This window comes from Sinohyriopsis cumingii, chromosome 4 (assembly GCF_028554795.1).
Source record: "Sinohyriopsis cumingii isolate HCF-2022 chromosome 4, ASM2855479v2, whole genome shotgun sequence".
Taxonomy (NCBI): domain Eukaryota; kingdom Metazoa; phylum Mollusca; class Bivalvia; order Unionida; family Unionidae; genus Sinohyriopsis; species Sinohyriopsis cumingii.
The window spans coordinates 140,276,220-140,294,684 of NC_142964.1; the positions used below are offsets into that span (position 1 = coordinate 140,276,220).

The 18,465-nt window shown below is 33.6% G+C and overlaps 1 protein-coding gene across 1 annotated transcript in view; it reads left to right on the forward strand.

The window, feature by feature from the left end:
• The window catches only part of LOC149802203 (dynein axonemal heavy chain 3-like), a 281,860-nt gene extending 265,461 nt beyond the window's left edge, over positions 1 to 16,399 (forward strand). Inside the window, exons 71-74 of the mRNA XM_089956614.1 lie at positions 111 to 284; positions 5,072 to 5,182; positions 8,149 to 8,209; positions 12,078 to 16,399. Of these exons, the coding sequence (XP_089812740.1) occupies positions 111 to 284; positions 5,072 to 5,182; positions 8,149 to 8,209; positions 12,078 to 12,223 (492 nt within the window). The 3' untranslated portion in view covers positions 12,224 to 16,399. The remainder of the gene's footprint in view (positions 1 to 110; positions 285 to 5,071; positions 5,183 to 8,148; positions 8,210 to 12,077) is intronic.
• Positions 16,400 to 18,465: the final 2,066 nt, after the last annotated feature.

Below are 18,465 nucleotides of genomic sequence, written 5' to 3' on the forward strand. Positions count from 1 at the left end.
GTTACTGTAATTAACTATAAAAAAGGTTACTGTAATTATGCTATAAAAAAGGTTACTGTAATTGTACTATAAAAAAGGTTACTGTAATTATACCTGTTATTTTACTTTAGGACTGGATTTACAGTGGCACCCCTACTGTGTTCTGGATTTCGGGATTCTATTTCACCCAGTCATTCCTAACAGGTGTCCTACAGAACTATGCTCGGCGATACAAGGTTCCAATTGATCACCTAGGATTTGAGTTTGAAGTGATGAACCATGACACCTCAGTGCCATCTAAGCCGGTAGGTACAAGTTAGGAATTTACTGTATACCAGAAATAGTTGTTAAAGCAAGAGATGGTAAATATAATATAAATGTATAGTGGAAATGTTCAAGGGATGGCATTAAAAAATCAATATAAACTTTGGTCCTAAATAAAAATGGTGCCATCTTACATCTAATCTGGCTGCCAAAATGGCAAATTCACAAATCTCCTATTGGTTAAAAAATATCACATGATCTTAAAAAGAAGAATTGGTCTTATACTGAATTACAGAAGAAAAAAAATTGCCATTAGAGATTTGGTCCTTCTGTGGTTCTCTTGTTTCATGGATAATACAATAGTCTGGTTGAGTGAGACAAAATGGTGCCCTTGAGACAGCTTTGAAAAAATCTCATTACTGCTTCTCATCTGGAAAACATGGTCATATGGACATGGGGTTTTACTATTGTATATACTTGGGTATAAGCCCGTTTGCATATAAGCCGACCCCCAAACTGAACAGGTATAAACACTAAAAAGTGCATGACCCGCGTATAAGCTGACTCATGACTCCGAGACATCTCAAGATGCATGACTTAAGTTCTAAATGCATTTATTTAGGCAAACTTGTATTTTAAAAAAAGTAATTTATTTAATTTTCAGTTTTCTTATAAAGTTTTAGAAATAATGCTTCGAAAATTATGCTAATTCCGTAAAAGCTGAGTTGTAGTTTGCTTTGATGTAAGCAACCTTACACCATACCTGTCAACTTTCACGCTGGGAGGGAGAAAAAAACTCCCGATTTTTGGGGTCGCTACACGCCTACCTCTCGATTTAATATCTTCTGATTTTTGTAAAGAACTTCTGATTATTGCATTGTCTTTGATTTTCATATCTTCTAAACAAGAAAAGTCCTACATGTTCTGTTGTATCACCTGTGAATTATTGTTGTGACGAAATAATAATTTTAGTATAAAACATTCGCTTCTTCACTAAATAGAATGTTAAGTTTAAACATTATTCACGCAAATGAATGATTATTTTTACCTCTACAATAATACAAAAATAAAAAATAAACCAAAACAAAAAGATAAACCACAACAGTAAAATCATCCACAATTAATTTCAATTTCAAGAATGATCACTACGAATGCTGTAACTCCACATGCTATAGCTCCATTCCCATGAACGAAACTTACATGAGTGAACACCTGGCATTTTTATACTGTATATACCACAGCCTAACAAACTAGCATATGCACAGATTGTCCATGGCTTCTGGTTAGGGTGCTCCCAGGACTATTCCTGGAAGCCACTCCTAATCTTGCCACTGGAATAGGCTGGCAAAGGCAGCACTAGGCTGACTGGTTGAGACAGTCCAGATGAAGATACAAAGCCAGGTCAGCTGGTCAGCCAGCCAGCTTATCTAATCAGCTGAAATGGTGTAACCTCAAATAACTGACAGAGCTGTCAACCAATGAAGTTTGACAGTATAATATTAATGAATCTTGCTCAAAGTATCCATAACTGAGTCAGCCAGATGGCTAGATTAACTTGTTGGCAGTACAGCATACAACATCTGGTACTGGACTTGCAGGTCATAACAACAAGTGAAGTCAAGTTGCAATCCCAAACACCTGGTCTCATCTGTGTTATGGCTATGTATCAGCTGGAAGATGGGCTGGCAAGAGGGGGAGAAAAGCCACCTGGTATTATTGTATGATTCACCATCTGACATTCAGTGGGCTGGCAAGAGGGGGGAAAAGCCACCTGGTATAGTACAATTCACCATCTGACACTCATGACGACAATCTGATCAACTCTACAGGAGTTAACATATCTGATGTAGCTTGTTATATACTCCAATAAAGAACTCCAATAAAGCATGTGCAGAATTGACTGTAATGTTACACTGGTAAAGTTACCAGTCAAAAGTCTCTCTTATCACAAGCCAGTTTCAGGGTTTTAATGATTAAGTGGCCTGTACTGCTGTCACAAAACGAAAGACAAATTCGCAGACAATCAACATAGGAGACACCGAGACATCAAGCTTTCCATTGTGTGGAAAGTTATGTTTGTTCAGCTAAAACACAAACTAAAATGGATTGATGTTGATCTTAGTTGATCTCTTCATGAACAAGTAAATTAGGATGGTTATGTGCCTTGTACAAATAAATGTGCATATCTTTTTGAAAATATTACCTCAATGTGTAGGATTGCTTATATCATTGAAAATGAGTAACTAGAGAGCGTGTGATTCAACGTAAATGAAGCAGCTATTAAGAACTAGCTGAAGTGTTATCTGGAAGAATGCAATTTCGTTGAAACAATGAATAAAGCAAAATCTGCATCTATGTTTGGGAATAAGTAAGGATTTAAGTGACGTTATGCATGCTTTTCACTGTGTAAGTACTGTACATTATAGTTCAGCATGGTCTCCCTGGTAAACCCAACCGGCCCACGAATTATGAAGTCTATATTTACCTTTATTTAACTTCGTGTTGGAAAAATCAGAAAATATGCACAGTCAACAAAAAGACCTAAAAACTGTTAAGTTTACACATTGGCCCGCGGATAAGCCGACCCCTCTTCTTCCAGGCCTTTATTTTTTCCTAAATTATTTGGCTTATACACGAGTATATACGGTAAATGATTTATTGTGTTGTCTAGTTGATTCTTTAAGTAAATTGTGTCCCTTGGACATACAATATGCCCATGATGGTGAATGTCTGAAGAAACTTGTTGCACCACTCCCTCAACAACTCACGCCATGATAACTCACAAGCCTGCTTATAACGTGGGGTCAGGCATGGATCCCACTTTTTCTAACCAGAAAATACCCCAAAAATTGATCCCTATTTTTTTTTAACTTAAAGAAAATCATGATCAGAATTGGTAACTGAAAGATTGACATGTCGCTCATTTTATGGTCAAAATGGTAGATAGAACTGGGAAATTTTAATGAACATTTTGAAATTATCAACTTTTAATCAAAAGTCGTATAAATGGTTAAATTTTCTTTCTAAATGACATTCTTAGTACACCGTAATTAAAGATATTTAAGGAAATTTTGATCAATGAAAATGTCACGCCTAGTATTGGCAGTACATTAATGTTTAAATGGCAATTAAATAATTTTATTAAGTGAAATTTGTGTTAATTCTATCTGTTAGTTCCTCTTAAATGCAATGTGTATTTAAATCTAAAATGTGTCAATCTACCGTACTGTCTGCAAGCATTTCTCTGAGAACTTAATTAAGTGCTGACTATGTTTTGATAATATATCTTTTGAATCAAATAAAGAAGGTGGAATAAAAGAAAAGTTAAAAGGCATTCAAATCCTACATACTTAAAATCTAGCAGCCCCGGTCATATATCGGGTGGACTCACTTCAGTTGATCAATCGAACACTGTTATAAATGTTACTGTTTATGTAACATAATTAAACTACTTAAATTCACCGACTCTTTCATAACTGATCAAAGATAGCACAGCAACCAAGCAAAATGAATACTTTGTAAAATAAAGTGCTTGGTTTCACAGATACAGACCATTGTTGGCAAATGAGTTTCCGAGAATTCCTGAGCTGGTACTTAGAGGTATTCTCAAGAAGTTTCACTATTACTTCCAGTGAAATCATTACCTCAATATTGTACTAATTGAACACAAAATAAATGTCGCTAGTTTTTGAAAAAAGGAATCTTGTTTGGTGATGTATCAACAGTTAGTCTAGTTCCTGGCCACCCGGACTCCTGACTTGGCATTATACTATTAAATACAACTCGAGGAACCAGACTTATCAACAAAACAAAAAGCATTGACATAATACACAATTGTTTTCACATACACGTGATGGTTATTGAAACCAGCTGGAATGATTGATCTTTGACATGTTGGACATTTTGAAAATAAATATTATTTACTTAGAAATATGAACGTCATTAGAAAAAGCACATTATTAACAATTATTATTGAAATCATTGTAAAACGAGAATTCAGTCATTAAATAGCCCAGTTCCCTAGCCTCCCCCCTTTAGCGTTTTTCTCGATGTATATGAGTAGTTTTTAAATTTTTAGAGGTACATGTAACTCATGTCCTTACTTATAGCGCAGTCTACGTTTGTGGACCCCATTGTGCGCAAGTTGTCGAGGGAGAGATTATCACTTCTCTTGCATGAATGGTGGCATTAATGTGTGCGTTTTTTTTTCATTATACACTTCCTGCAGTATTGAATTGGTTCTGAATGAAATTGGGGCAGATCTGACAAAGAGTATATGGAAAGTTTTATATCAGATCTTTGAAAACCAGGTCTAATTAACACTTGGTCAATTTTTCTTGCATTTTTGTACTTCTCTGAGATTAAATTCTATAAACATGTGAAAAACAAATAGGCAAATAAGTCTGCACAAACAAATAGGCAAATAAGTTGACACAAACAAATAGGCAAATAAGTCCGCACAAACAAATAGGCAAATAAGTCCACACAAACAAATAGGCAAATAAGTCCACACAAACAGATAGGCAAATAAGTCCACACAAACACGCTGAATGATGAATATACAGTGTCATAATTAGTCAGATTTACCTGTCAGTACATTTTGAGCCAGTATAATGGGATATGTATAGCCAGAACCCCATGGGAGCCAGTCACTACATAAGTTTATTTCACACCATTTCATTTCAGTATGTTGTTGTTATTACCATTCGTATTAGGTGACAATTTTTGAGGAGTCTCAGACATAATTAAGGAACAATTGCATTTTTAATGTTCTGTTCCTCTGTTGATAGTTTGTTATAAGAATCCAATATACTCAATCTCCTTGCAGAACAATGGGGCATACGTTCGTGGTTTGTACATGGAGGGAGCAAGATGGTGTCGCAAGAAGAAATGTATTGAAGAATCATTTCTCAAGATTCTCTTTGACCAGATGCCTGTTGTATCCTTGTTTAAATTTCAAAACTACCTATCACAAATGACATAGGGATTGTTCTGTTGAATAGTTGTAGTTTTCATTGCCCTTTAAGAATAGTATTTTTTATCCCAGCACAGGTATGGAGGAAGTTACCATGGTCTGGCTGTCCACTTTGAGTTTGATGTGACATGGACACATTTAAATTTTAAAATTATTTGACATGTAAAATTAATTCATTTGTTGTCAGTAGATGAGTATGTTTTGTGGACAGATGGATGGACAGAAAGAAAGGGATAAATATATGGGTAGAGAGGCTATGGATATAGATGAATACACTTCCATATTTCCATGCATTAGTACATATCATTATGTCTTTGACTTTTAACTTTATATATGACTGTCTTTAATGCACATCTTATATGGTATTGTACATATGTCTGTCCATCCTTCCATCTATCCATCTATACATACATACATCCATCCATCCATCCATCCATTTTGTCTGCTAAATGATCTTGTAACCTTAAAAGTTTATTTACATTTAACTTTACCCAGGCATGCATAATAATGAGATGTGTCACATAATGTAGCCAGATCAAGGTCACCACAAGGTTAGACGTGTCATATACCATAGTCACATCCCATATTCTACAATCAAGGGTCAGCACAATGTATAAAATGGAAAATGTATAAAATATATTTTTGTAACCTCTTTTTGTGGCCTCGCTGTAGCTTTAGAACTGCCTCTTATGTTTTTTATGCAACTTACCCAGGCATGCTTTTTGTATTACCGTATTTCATGTTATTTTTTGTACCCTTTAATTTTTCGTACACCATCAAGCCATAAAAATAATAATTAATTCTATCATATTTTTTCGTACACAAAATTTAATAATTTTTTTTGGTCATCCTATTATTTTTCGTACATAAAACGATCTTCTGTGAAGATTTACTTTTGCCAATGTGATAAAAAAAAGTACGGCCCTTTAAATTTTACAGCCTAGAATAAGAGATAAAATCATTGTTTTAGTTGCATTTTTTGATCCATAGTTTACAGGTATTCAGTAATCACTAGCGATTTTATGCGCAGAATGCAAATTTGAACTGTTCGATATATTTTGATTGCAACTAGACTGTGTTGAGTATCATAATAAGGTCGCTATCTTAAATGTCAAGGTTATTACAGGGGATAATCTAATCTTGTGACTGGATTCCATATTTTAGCTGTAATGTTTCAACTACTACATATAATTTGATGAACAGTATCCAGGTATACATAAGGACTAGGCAGTGTGCTACATATCAAAGATTTGTATCTCTTAAGTTTATGTCAAGGTCTTTTGAAGGTTAAAATAGATACACTGACCCCTTAGATGCTTCCTCAAGGCAGATCCAACACAATCTGCACAGACCCGGATCTGACATTACATAGTGCACCCGTGATCTGGATCTGGGTCTATGCCATTTGTTAGGACTAGTCAGTGGCACAAACAACATAGAGCTAGATCTGACATCAGGTTATGTGATGGCAGATTAGGGTCTGCATTGTTTGCAGTTGGACACGACTTAAGCCAGTATAAACAGTTAATTATTAATAGAGGTAAGTGGTGTACTTTATTCAGGCCACTGGATGTTGCTTATTGTTACAGCAATGTCAAAAATATTATAAATATCTTAGTGTATGTATATATCATTCATGCATTTGCAGAATGTATTGTCTAAGGCATTTCTCAGTAATGTTCATGCATCCTTTGGTAGTCAGCATTACTTTCAATATTAAGCAGAATTTATTTTTAAGTTCAGTCTGCCAAAATGTTTTAAGTCTTGTTTATATACACTCGTCTCCTTCATATTCAGTATATTGTGGCATCTTGAAAATGTTGTCACTGGTGTGTACACTTTTATCTCAACCATTTTGTGTAATGTGAAATTTGACATATGTACATACCCACCTATATGTCCAGTTCAAATGCAAACAACATAGACCCTGACCTGCTATTTACATAATATACCAGCAAAGCAGGGTCTGTGTTGTTGGTTCTGCTGATTACTCCCAACATAAGCCACCAGTAGATCTGAGATTATGTAATTTGCTGTCATCATGTAGATATAATTGGATGTGACTTATAAGCATGTATGTAAAACATGACCAATGAGTTCACCCTAATAGACAGTCTTTTTGCCCCTGGGTGTGTCCCATGATGACATTCAGGCCAAGATCTTGTACTTTTAAAAGGATATTGCCTTACTCATTGTTTTTCATGCCATTTGATATCTAAACTGACTTGTCATTATATTGCCAGGTTTGTGCTGATATGCATACATACATACATACATACATACATACATACATACATACATACATACATACATATATGTACATACATACATACATACATACATACATACATACATACAGACAGACAGACATACACACACACACACACACACACACACACACACACACCATCTAGAAAATTGTGTTGACACTTTGCTTATACAGAATTTTTGGTCATATTGGCATGGAAATTTGCATTTGAACATTTCTCTTAACATATGGTTCGTCCTGAATGAAAAATATGCCCATATGACATGAACAGGATAGATGTCATCTTGAAAAAGATAGAAATGTTATGCCACTATCATGAAGAAATGAGAAAGAAGCTTGACCAGTGGAGTATCAATACCATCATGGGACTCTCATTTTATGTATTTCAAGTACTGTACATAATCACTTTTAAGACAAGTCCAACTGCAAACTGCACAGACCTAGATCTGCTGTTACATAATGCACTGGCTTATATGGGTCTATGCAGTTTGTTTGGAGTAATCAGTAGAACAAACAACATGGCACATAAGGATCTCAGTTGTTTGGAGTTTGAGTTGACTTATGTGTGAGTATATAGTAGGATGTTTTAGGTGCCCTTTAGTCATGGAGGCAATGTGGTGACAAAAATCGACAGACTACATATTCCTTAATCAGTCTGAAGATATGGCTAAAACCAGGTGTGAAGAGTGAATTTGAAGAGAAAGAAACCTATGAATGTCCAGGTATGTTTTGTTTTCCATTTCAATCATGAGAAAAAGAATTGGACTGCAAATTTCATTTATATTTGTGGGCATACATTTTCCTGTTTTAAAAAAATTGACTTTTGTCAGGACTTAAATATGTGGATATGATTCTCTTTGAAATAGTATTTACATTTCTATACCCCCACCTGTGTTGAGGAGTCCTTGTCCAGTCAGCTGTCCTTCTGTGTTGAGTCCATTCACAGTTTTTGATGAATTGGTATAGGACTTGATACAATATTATGGCATCCCTTCAAGATGGGACTTGATACAATATTATGGCATCCCTTCAAGATGGGACTTGATACAATATTATGGCATCCCTTCAAGATGGGACTTGATACAATATTATGGCATCCCTTCAAGATGGGACTTGATACAATATTATGGCATCCCTTCAAGATGGGACTTGATACAATATTATGGCATCCCTTCAAGATGGGACTTGACACAATATTATGGCATCCCTTCAAGATGCTTATATTAATCAATTTGTTGATGCAGATTTTATGAGTCATTGCTCTTTCTGACTTGCAGCTTAAAGCAGTGAATTGTGTATGCAGCTGGTAACATAGTTTTCATTGATTGGCATGAAACTTGGAAAATGTTATTGTCATCATGTGAAGTTACACATGCCAAGAAATCAACTGGCTCCTACACTTTTTGTTAGGATTTATTTGCCATTTTTTGGTGCAGCTGAACACGGTGTATGATAGAATATTCTGGATGCAGTGTATGATAGAATATTCTGAATGCAATGTATGATAGAATTTTCTGGATGCAGTGTATGATAGAATTTTCTGAATGCAATGTATGATAGAATATTCTGTATGCAGTGTATGATAGAATATTCTGTATGCAGTGTATGATAGAATATTCTGTATGCAGTGTATGATAGAATATTCTGAATGCAATGTATGATAGAATATTCTGTATGCAGTGTATGATAGAATATTCTGAATGCAATGTATGATAGAATATTCTGTATGCAGTGTATGATAGAATATTCTGAATGCAGTGTATGATAGAATATTCTGTATGCAGTGTATGATAGAATATTCTGAATGCAATGTATGATAGAATATTCTGTATGCAGTGTATGATAGAATATTCTGAATACAGTGTATGATAGAATATTCTGAATACAGTGTATGATAGAATATTCTGAATGCAGTGTATGATAGAATATTCTGAATGTAGTTAGTCTCCAAGTTTGTGATGGATTGTTGTGCATATTATAGTCTTAATCTGAAGATGTGCATCTGACACCAGGCCAACCAGTCCTAACACTAACCTCTTAATGCTGAGTGCCAAGCAAGGCAGCTGTTAGCCCCATTTTTGTAAGTCTTTGGTATGACTCAGCCAGGGTTCGAACCCATGACCTCCCACATTTGAGGCGAATGCTCAAAACTCTTAGGCCACTGGAGCAGTCATGACAGAATCTTGTAAATGCAATAAGTATCACAATATTCAGACGGGATCGCAATGAAAATATGTACATTTTATTTTTTTGTACATTTTATGATCATTATTTGCAGATGCTCATATCAAGAAATTACTGTCCTACCTCGAGTGGAAGTGTGTGTTTACATGACCAAATTGTACACCATTCTTCTAGTACACTTCACATTCTAAATGTGTTGTTGTAGCAATCACGAAATCCTTGAAAAATTGTTAAAGCCCCCACCCCCAACACACACAGATTTTGAATTAAAGCAAACTAGAAGTAAATGGTCCAGTTGGTTTGCCTTTCACTATTATTTTTATGATTATCTGTTCAATATGGACAACACAATTTGGCAGTCCTCTTTTCATGTGCTGCAGAAGTTATCTCCCCTTGACAAAATGTACATTCACTGGAATGGCAGAAGACAATATTTATACTGGCCTTCTTTCTATTAAGAGTTATTGGTACTGGAGTTTTGCTACATTGTTTGACTTCAGAGTTGGTCATTTTGCAAGTAAAAGCAACACCAACAACAATTACACCAGAATGCAGCCAGATGAAATAGCCAAAAGAGTCCAATTGTTTACAAGAAGGTGCTTGTCTGGACAGTCTAGATCAGTAGAGCACATTAACTTTCATTAATGTGCAAATATTTACATTTGTTTCACATCATCTTCAAGAAGCTGGAGTATATTCGAATCACTATGTTTGTATTCTGTCAACTTATATGGCTGTCTGTGTATCAATTCATTTTCCCTATCCAGGCTATAACATTAGCTTTGCAGTATGAGTGTGTCATGTATTACAGATTAAGTCACTGTGACATGCTTCAAGAGTTCATTTGACATTGCTTTAAATGTGCCTATGCATCTCTGCTATTTATACATTTTTTTAAAGCTGCAGACGGTAACTGTTCTGTAGTTACACTATTTGAGACCCAGTTTGCAGTGTAGTTGCATGAACTATGGGATGAGAGTTTGTCACCAAAAATTTGTCTTACTGTGATCTACTTCTTTAAAGAGTTTTAAACAGATTACTTAAAGATACTGTCTTAGTTCTAACTGTGAAAGCTTTTTACCAGCTGCAATCATACTTGCAGTGTTAGTGGGTTGCCTAGACCTACCTTCCAGGATTATTCAGCATTGCTTTAAAATCTTGTTCAGTCTCTAATTCCAGTACCTTTCACCAACTGATGCCAAACTAATTGTATGTCAGTACATCATAGGATAACTTGTCTTCTACACCTAAACTAAGCCATTGTGCCCAACTTTCCATGATTTATTCAAAATGCCATAGAAGGGGGTTATCTTGTCAACTTGTTCTCTGTGTAATTAGATTTCAATTATAATTTAGAATAAACTGGATATATTAAGTGTTCATCAGTAATCAAGTATAAAATTGAAATTCCTCACATACATGCCCTGTAATCTGTTAATGTGACAGTATTTTTCCACCAGAGGCATAAAGTTGATGTACAGCTATAATTGTAGATATACAAATTTGTGTGAATATAAAAAAGGGAGACCACTCAGAAAAACTTTAGGATAAGCATATGAACAGGTTAAAGAAATATCTTTTTTTAATTATATTTCTTGTCTATGGAGAGGAGAGGTGATGTCATTGTTATTGTTGATAGAATGAATTTATCATGACATTTGCTTGTCTGCACAATATTGATGAAGATATTGAAAATAAACCCATGAATGGTTAAAATCTGTTCATATTAATGAAGTAATTTTCCATTTGATTGCCTGAACTTCTCATCATTTAGGTTTTCTATAATAATAAAGCAGTAGAGTTCTATAAATTTGTACGTGTCATATTAACACACAAAAAGACCAACTCATGCATCAGATTGATGGGTAAATCTATGCATATAAGTGGGTTATCTAGCATACAAAGAACTGATCTTTCTCTCACTGCACAGGCTTTTACTTGTGATGAACGATTCTGACATACCTTGGTATATAGAATTATATCAAAAATATCTTGGTGTATAGACTTATATCAAAAAGATCTTGGAAGAGTTCATTTATCAATTAATCCATGTGTATTAATGAACTGATCAAGGATCTGATTGGCTGAGTTTTGTATAAAGCTACCAGCTTTTACTTGCATCTTCTATCCAAAGATTTATGATGAAACTTGGTATGTGGGCTTATCCACAAACAAGCTATTTGAGAAGGGAAACATTTTTTCTTTGTTTATGAAAACATGCTTTCAGGTTAAATATTGTTTTTATATCTGTTGTTTGTTATATGTATAGTTTCTTTTACTTATAAACTTTAAAAAAAATATATTAGATGATTTAATATCAGTGAATTCTTTGTTCTTCACTGACTTGAAAAATTTATACATGTAATTAATGACCTGTGCTATTATATATCATTGTGTTCTTTACAGTGTACAAGACTAGTGCACGCCGAGGTAACCTATCCACCACCGGTCACTCTACCAATTTTGTACTGTATGTCAATCTACCCACTCTTCAACCTCAAAATCACTGGATTAACCGTGGAGTTGCCTGTCTTTGCCAGCTGGATAACTAATGGATTAACTGTGGAGTTGCCTGTCTTTGCCAGCTGGATAACTAACGGATTAAACGAGCAACTTATTCACTCATACTTTTTAATAACCATTGGATCAACAGTTGAGTTGTCTTTCAATCAGCTGGACAGCCGAAACAGTTAACTGATCAACATAAACACTTTTATCCTCACAACCACTTGATAAATGGTACAGTTGCCAGTTTCTACCAAGTGAACAACTGAAATGGTTTACAGATCGACTTTTTCTTGTGTAAACCTTAGAATCTCTGAATCAGCTGTAGACAAGTGCAATAAATGTGCATGCATCTTTGTCTAGATTATCTTGATATCAAGTGAAGAAGCCAGATATGCTAATGCATTTTTACCGTCTTTATTGATAGTATTGCATTTTTGTATATACTCTAAAATATTCACATATTTTTAAATATAGTTCTGATGAATATGAGATGTAATTATCTGTATCAGTTCTAAAAAAAGGTTTTTCATGTCTATTTGCTTGTCAGATGGCATTATATGTGCATTCAGAGAAGGATTTTTGTTGTTTTGTTTGTTGTTCTTTTATTATTTATTACATTCCTGTATTTTAAATTTAGATTTTCATTAGCCAAAGAATTTTATTAGATATTACTATAACACAAGCTTTTTAAATAACTTTTTTAAAGTTTTGATATTGTCTTTTTGTTTAATGATCACCAGAGATATATCTAACATTTAAAATATGCATGATTTGTCGTACATAATCTATTAGCATTCATATATTACAGATTTGATAATCAGATATTCACTGATAGGAATCTGCACACATTCCACCGATAGGAATCTGCACACATTCCACTGATAGGAATCTGCACACATTCCACCGATAGGAATCTGCACACATTCCAGTGGTACACAAGTCACATAAATTATCATATTTCTGAATCCAAAATATTATTGCTATTTATACAATTTATTTTAGTTCTGTATATAATAATATGAATTGCACTAGTTCAGTACATGTATATGGTAATATGAATTGCACTACCTTAGTACATGTATATGGTAATATGAATTGCACTACTTTAGTACATGTATATGATAATATGAATTGCACTACCTTAGTACATGTATATAATAATATGAATTGCACTAGTTCAGTACATGTATATGGTAATATGAATTGCACTAATTCAGTACATGTATATGGTAATATGACTTGCACTAGTTTATTAGATGGCTGCACTAGTAAATGGTAATATCAGTTGCATTAGTTCAGGATATAGTAATATCAATTGTACCAGTTTAGTATATGGTAATATAAAAAAATTGGAAGATATTATGAAATCGTAGGTTGGCATGGAGCGATCCCAAAATCGTTCCTCCAGCGTGAAAGTTGACAGGTATGGTGTAAGGTTGCTTATAACTCAGCTTTTAAGGTATTAGCATTGAACCATATTGTTTGTTCGTTGTGTTGTCATACTGGGATTACATTTTAATGAGTTAGATATTTACAACTTCAAAGCAAAGTAAAAACGTAATTACCGGTGTACTTATATAAAATGTCCAATGCAATAATGCATAAACAAACAATAATCGAGACAAAAGGGAGAGGTAGTGTTACAGCAACTCGCGATTGCTAAATTCTTGTCATCATTCAATCAGGTTATACACAAACTTAAATAAGGCAGACAATAAGAAAACAGAATATTAAATTATGCACTCCAACCTCGAGATAAGTATACATGTAAATTTTTTTAATTCAAGTTTGCCTAAATAAATGCATTTAGAACTTACCCCATACATCTTGAGATGTCTCAGATTTGTAGGTTGGCCTATACGCGGGTCATGCACTTTTTAGTGTTTATACCTGTTCAGTTTGGGGGTTGGCTTATATGTGAATGGGCTTATACGCGAGTATATATGGTAGTTCAGTATATGGTAATATGAATTGCACAAGTTCAGTATATGGTAATATGAATTGTAATAGTTCAGTATATGGTAATATGAATTGCATTAGTTCAGTATAAGGTAATATGAATTGTACTAGTTCAGTATATGGTAATATGAATTGCACTAGTTTAGTATAAGGTAATATGAATTGTACTAGTTCAGTATATTGTAATATTAATTGTACTAGTTCATTATATGGTAATATGAATTGTAATAGTTCAGTATATGGTAATATGAATAGTACTAGTTCAGTATATGGTAATATGAATAGTACTAGTTCAGTATATGGTAATATGAATAGTACTAGTTCAGTATATGGCAATATGAATAGTACTAGTTCAGTATATGGCAATATGAATTGTACTAGTTCAGTATATGGTAATATGAATTGTACTAGTTCAGTATATGGTAATATGAATAGTACTAGTTCAGTATATGGCAATATGAATAGTACTAGTTCAGTATTTGGCAATATGAATTGTACTGAAGTTGCACAAATATTAAATTGCCTGTTCTTCTCTGCACTATACATGTACTGTTTACACATTAGAATGGCATCTTTGTATGTACCGGCAACTTGGAAATACTTTTGCTTACTTTTTATTGTTCTTGTGTTACTCACTTCATAAGTTGATTTTTATATTATATATCTTTTGAAAAATCACTGGCTTCAGTAATCATATTTTGTCTGTTTCCCTGTATTGATAAGTTTTATTGTTTATTTTAATAAGAAAATTCAATTGTAGATAAAGTAGATAAATGCCGTTTGCAGTTATCTTTTAAAAAGTTAAAATGTATCAGGAAAAGAAGAAAAAGAGATTATATAGAAAATTCTTGTATTAAATAGGGTCAGTAAGGTGGAATGAGTGAAGATAAGCTGTTTAGCTTTTATGCAATTAATAGTATTATGGTTTTAAAGACAAAAAAAAGATTCATTCTCTTTATGTAGAGTGTATGTCACTGTTGTCCTGTATGTGCATTTATTCAAATTAAATTAAATATTGTTGTTCTAAAATTTAATACTAAAAATAGTTTGACCAAAGTCAATTCAGTCCTGATTGTTGAATGAACAGCACCTTAAACGTAATGGAAAAACTTCGAGATGAAAGTTATTGATTACTATAGACTGGTAGCCAGGTTATAAACTGGGTAAAAAAAAAGAGGACAGTGGGCCTGTTGTAACAAATAATATGGTTGTACACATTTATTTCACATGCACTGCTTTCACTGTGACATCACAGTGCGTGACATTCAATCTACCAGTATACTGGATCAAACCTTTCAATTCACCTCATGCAAAAATGTCTGTGTAATATTTTTAACATTGATTTTGTTGTATGTACTTCTTGGAGCATGTAAATAATAATGACCTTCCCAAGGGATATGGATATATGAGGATCCAAATAGTCGATAATTGCCACTTACAAGTATGTTTAATCAAATTCTAACAAATGACATTCATGACCAAAATAGTTGGTTCTGAACTCTTACATGATCTTTACTATAGTCGGTACTGCTCTTTATCAAAAACCATTTTGATTTAGAAATTATTTCACTATTTTTGTTAGTATTCTTGATTACCAGACATACTGTATGATAAAAGTGATTTACATATGTTCATAATTGGAGAAATTCCATGACTTTACAAAAGCAGTATTTTAATTATAACTTTTCAGATAATAGATCATTTTTATGTTGATTTCTTTTCAAATACTTTTGCACTTTCAAACAAGCCACTGGCTGATATAACAAGATTTTTAGTGCATAAGAATTAACTCTTGGGATCTGAGATATAACATTGCCTTTTCTTCATTTCTCTTTGAACATTTAGATTTTTCAAGAAATATAAGAGTTCATAAAAATTATAGGAGATGGTGTGTTTTAAAGACAGTCTTCATGTTTAAAAAAATTTAAATTAAGTAAATGAATAATAATTAGATGAGATATAAAGGATTATGTGTTCCCTAAAAAAGACCCAGTTATACAAACTAATATGATAAATTAGTGACAGAAAGTTTACTTGGCAATTCTTGAAATACTGTTGTGGAATTTTCAGGATTTTCTATTCTCAGAAACGTCCATTTTGTTAATTTATATTATGCCTTTGTAAGTGCTGTGATATATGCATGTAATTAAAAAAGATACATATTTTATAGTTCTGTGATATGATATATATTTTGGCAAAAAATTTTATTTATTAATTTTTAATATTTTTGGTAGAAGAATTAAAGGATTCTTGAAATGAAATTACTTCTTTGTTTTTTGTTGTTTTTAGTTTATTTCTGGATACATGAACCAGCAGCCAAACCCTACAGAATAATGTGCCCAGTCTTCAATCTGTGATTTTAAGTTATCTCCCTTGAGTCATCCATAGATGTGCGCTAGCAGTTGCTTCATTATCATGTAATGTGCATCTGTTTTTGCAACACAGCAGGAGGTGAATAACTCTTTTTCCAGACATATAACATTCCTTTGATATCCTATATATCAAATATTAATGATGTGGCTCTCTAAAATATATCTCTTTGTCAAAGCTAAAATAAATGCATCATAAATCAAAGATTTAGCTGGCACAGATTACATTAGAAAACACTTGGCTGAGTCACTGTATGAGCCCAAAAGGTATCAAATAATATGATTTAAAATGAGAAACTAGGCAAAAATCCAACTTTATTTTCGAAAGAGAAATAAATAAATAAAAGCAAATAAAAAGCAAATTGACCTACACAATGCATTATTTATATGCTTTAGTGCATCAAAACTTTTTCTGGTGCTGATTATACTAAAACACCATGTTGAGTCGGTGAAGAATTGACCATTCTATGGTCACATAGAAGTATTAAGTACTGGAACTTAGGCTAATTTAACAAATAATCAGGCTTATTTCTAAATAAAAGTAAATAAATTGCAAATTTACCAAGACAATGCATTGGACTTATGCCTAATGCATCATAGTTTATAGCCAGTCCTTGCTACCTCAACAAATCGCAGAGTCGATGAAGTACAAAGAAATATCAAATGTTGGGATTCAAAATACAAAATTTAACAAAGAACCAAGATTATTTTCCAAAGAAAAATAATTAAATTGCAAATTTTATACAAAAAGTTATTTCTTAGTATCAATATTATATATCAATTTCATGGGATAGAAACGACAGGTATGGTCAAGACAGATCAGGACGGTTTGGTCCAGACCCAATTTATAGCATGCAACTGCAACTATTGAACAAATTCAAATATTAAAATATGTACATCATCTCATCAAATCAGTCCTCAGTAACTTGCTGCCGTTCACGACTCTCGTTATATGTGCCACGTCCATTTGTTAGCTTTAAGTAGGGAGATCATTGCTGGATTATATTGGTAGCAGTCCACATTACTGTTGATCCCAACACTTGGGAGATGGTGTGCTGTTACAGGATCCAAGTTTCCTCAGGAATCAGACTGAATTTTTTCCCCAGAATGGAAAATGTCCACCAAGAAGTTTAAATTGTCTCCTGCCTTTGGGTAGATTCAGAATGCTGACTGTCTGCCAGAACTGCCCAAAATTGGTCCTGTCTAGGTCTATTATTGTGAGTAGAATCAGATTGGCACTGTCTGGGTCTATTATGGTGGGTAGATTCAGAATGCTGACTGTCTGCCAGAACTGCCCAAAATTGGTCCTGTCTAGATCTATTATTGTTTTAATGTCAGTAAGATTAATACTGACAATCAAATCCCAAAACAAATATAAATTGCTAGTATTATACACCAAGACAAAGACCTCATTAATCCTAGGAATTAAGAATTACAAGGAAGTTTGTGACATACTTCAGTCTGGTTCACATCATGTCAAGAATGGATTAAATCTTTCAGTGGTGTTTATATCAGCTTTTGCGATGCACTCATTCGTAGTAGTTTTAAATGCATATTTATCCAAAAATGTGTGGTCAATGGTGCATTCTGCAGGATGTCACTCACAGCAATGAGTTTATAAATTATTCACAATGATAATATTATTACAATTAAGATTCTGATTTTTTGTGAACAATATTGTGCCACTTTTATTCATTACAGTAAAACCTGTCTTGAGAGACCACTGCTATGAGAGACCACCTGTTTTGAGAGACCAGGATCTCCATGCACAGAGTTATTGATTACATAAAGTTATGACCTGTTATGAGAGACGACCTGTCTTGAGAGACCATTATTTTTTGGCAGAAGGGGTGGTCTTTCAAGACAGGTTCTACTGTATCTCCGTTTGCTGTAGTATATGCAACACAAAATATTTTAGTTTTCTCATACTTGTGTATGTTTTTTGGCAGCTTAACTTC